Source organism: Octopus bimaculoides, chromosome 3, assembly GCF_001194135.2.
Source record: "Octopus bimaculoides isolate UCB-OBI-ISO-001 chromosome 3, ASM119413v2, whole genome shotgun sequence".
In the NCBI taxonomy this organism is placed as follows: Eukaryota; Metazoa; Mollusca; class Cephalopoda; order Octopoda; family Octopodidae; genus Octopus; species Octopus bimaculoides.
The window spans coordinates 95,098,116-95,100,213 of record NC_068983.1 but is presented as its reverse complement, the minus strand read 5'-3'; the positions used below and the strand labels follow the sequence as shown (position 1 = coordinate 95,100,213).

Below are 2,098 nucleotides of genomic sequence, written 5' to 3'. Positions count from 1 at the left end.
ATATATATATATATATATATATATATATAGACACATACAAAGTATGTGTGTATGTGTAATGCAGTCATTAACCTCACTTAAACCGGATGTGGTGACAGCTGGACATAAATATTAAATAATATATCATTTTGGGGTTATGGTGATTATAAGGCAGTTTAGCACAGCTAAACTAATGTATTTGTTGTTGGTTACTTTGTACAAAAACACAACTAATTTAAATAATAGACGGTAGGTTTAGTATAAATAAGACTAACAACATCTCTGATATTAACAGCAAATGTTGGATGTAAAAGTGACAATATTATTAAGGGTAATTTTGTGTGAAAACTATATCTTTGATAAGTATCTGTGGGAACAGTATCCTCGAACACACTGTTTCAGTTGGTGGTTGTATCTAAATCCAGAACCGCAATTTAAAACGAAATATTGTCCGTAAATACATATGGCATATCGGGAGCACATTTGCATGCAAGGTTTCTTTTCCATGTATGTACAGCTACATCTTGATGGGATTACACAAGTGTTATCGACTTTACAGACTGGAATGAAAAAAAAAATGAAATGCAAAAATGTTATATCTTGTATGAATTTGTCAGATATAATTTAAGGAAACATTATAGAGTGATTTAATGGCACAAAAAAGATGGGTGAGTGGGGTATATTTTAGTATTTTTCCTAATATATATTAAAATGCACATGTAATACATTTTGAAGTGAGCCTATAGCCGAATAAACGATGTTTCAAATTTTAGCTTCATCATCCATAGTGAAGAATTCTTACAAACTAGTTTGGAAGGTTCATATAATATCATATGGAGCATAAATATATTAATCATTGGTTTTTTCGTGGATAATAGTATGCATTTCAAGCACGAAAATATTGAGGTCCATGAAACTAATTTCAGGAACTTCGTAAATAAGATTATAGGGATGTTGCAAATTAGAATGTGATAATGCTATGAATCAGAAACATATTATAGACAAGAAAAGTAGGGGAAACGTGTTCCTTAGTTTTGTTTTTAGGATATGCGTAACTGTAATATTTAGATGTTGGTTACATATTGATTTCTAGCATCGGCACACATTTTTCACTGCCATATTTGATTTAACATTTCCTCTTTTCTATGACTTTACCTTATAAATGAAACTTTGGACACGTGGCACAGGTCTTATTTTATCTGCACCGGAATGGTGAAACCAAAGTGGATCCAAATAGAATTTGAATTTAGAAAGTAAAGATACATTATTAAATACAAGACATTTAATCTCTCGTTCTACTGCCTCTACCTCTCAGCCACTTGGTTATTTGTTGAAATTATTGATGAAAAATACTTGGAAGGAAAATGGGAAGAGGTGTGGGCTCTTGTTGAGAAGAAAAAATAAGTGAATCAACAGATTTTGTAATAAATTATATAAAATCCTGTTTTTTATATGATACATATATATCGTAAACAGACATGCATTCATTAAAGGAGTGGATAAATGAAATACTTACAGATATTACTATCACCATTAGTTGTCGTTGTTTTCCACTCCCATCTTGTTGTTGGTTTTGTTGTTGTTCTCCATGCCCAACTTGTTGTTGGTGTAGTTGTAGTTGTAGTTGTTGGTGTAGTTGTAGTTGTTGGTGTTGGAGTGGTAGTAGTGGTAGTGGTAGTTGTAGTAGTCGTGGTTTGTGTACGTGTTGACTCTCTTGTCCAAGTTGATGGTGTCGTTGTAGATATATAGTTGCTGATGTTAAAAGGCCACAGGCTATCATCACAATGGAATACGATTGGTATATTCTCGTGTCTTATTTTCGGTCGTATCTGGTTTTTATAATCCCACACTCTCATGTAAGCTTCTGCCAGAGTTTTGCCGTAGAAATGAGCATCATTGTGAGTTAAGTTCAACAAACCTATACATTCTGTGTACCTCGGTGGATTTGAACCCGGCACTAAGCAAGAAGGACGACATATTCTTCCACATTGTTCTGAGACTGTCATAAATACCAGACTGCTGTTTATTGCAGGTCTTTTGATACCAATGTAGGCTATATCCGATGATACAGCTAATCTACGATCAACTATCACCATTTCTTCATAGTTACCAAAATAAT

The 2,098-nt window shown here is 33.2% G+C and overlaps 1 protein-coding gene across 1 annotated transcript; it reads right to left on the bottom strand.

Moving 5' to 3' along the window:
• Positions 1-6: 6 nt before the first annotated feature.
• Positions 7-2,092, bottom strand: LOC128247320 (salivary glue protein Sgs-3-like). The gene is made up of 2 exons (XM_052966339.1): positions 1,496-2,092; positions 7-539 (listed from the first exon to the last, which is right to left on the bottom strand). Exons 1-2 carry the CDS (start codon positions 2,073-2,075, stop codon positions 328-330), a joined length of 792 nt encoding a protein of 263 aa, XP_052822299.1. The 5' UTR covers positions 2,076-2,092; the 3' UTR covers positions 7-327.
• Positions 2,093-2,098: the final 6 nt, after the last annotated feature.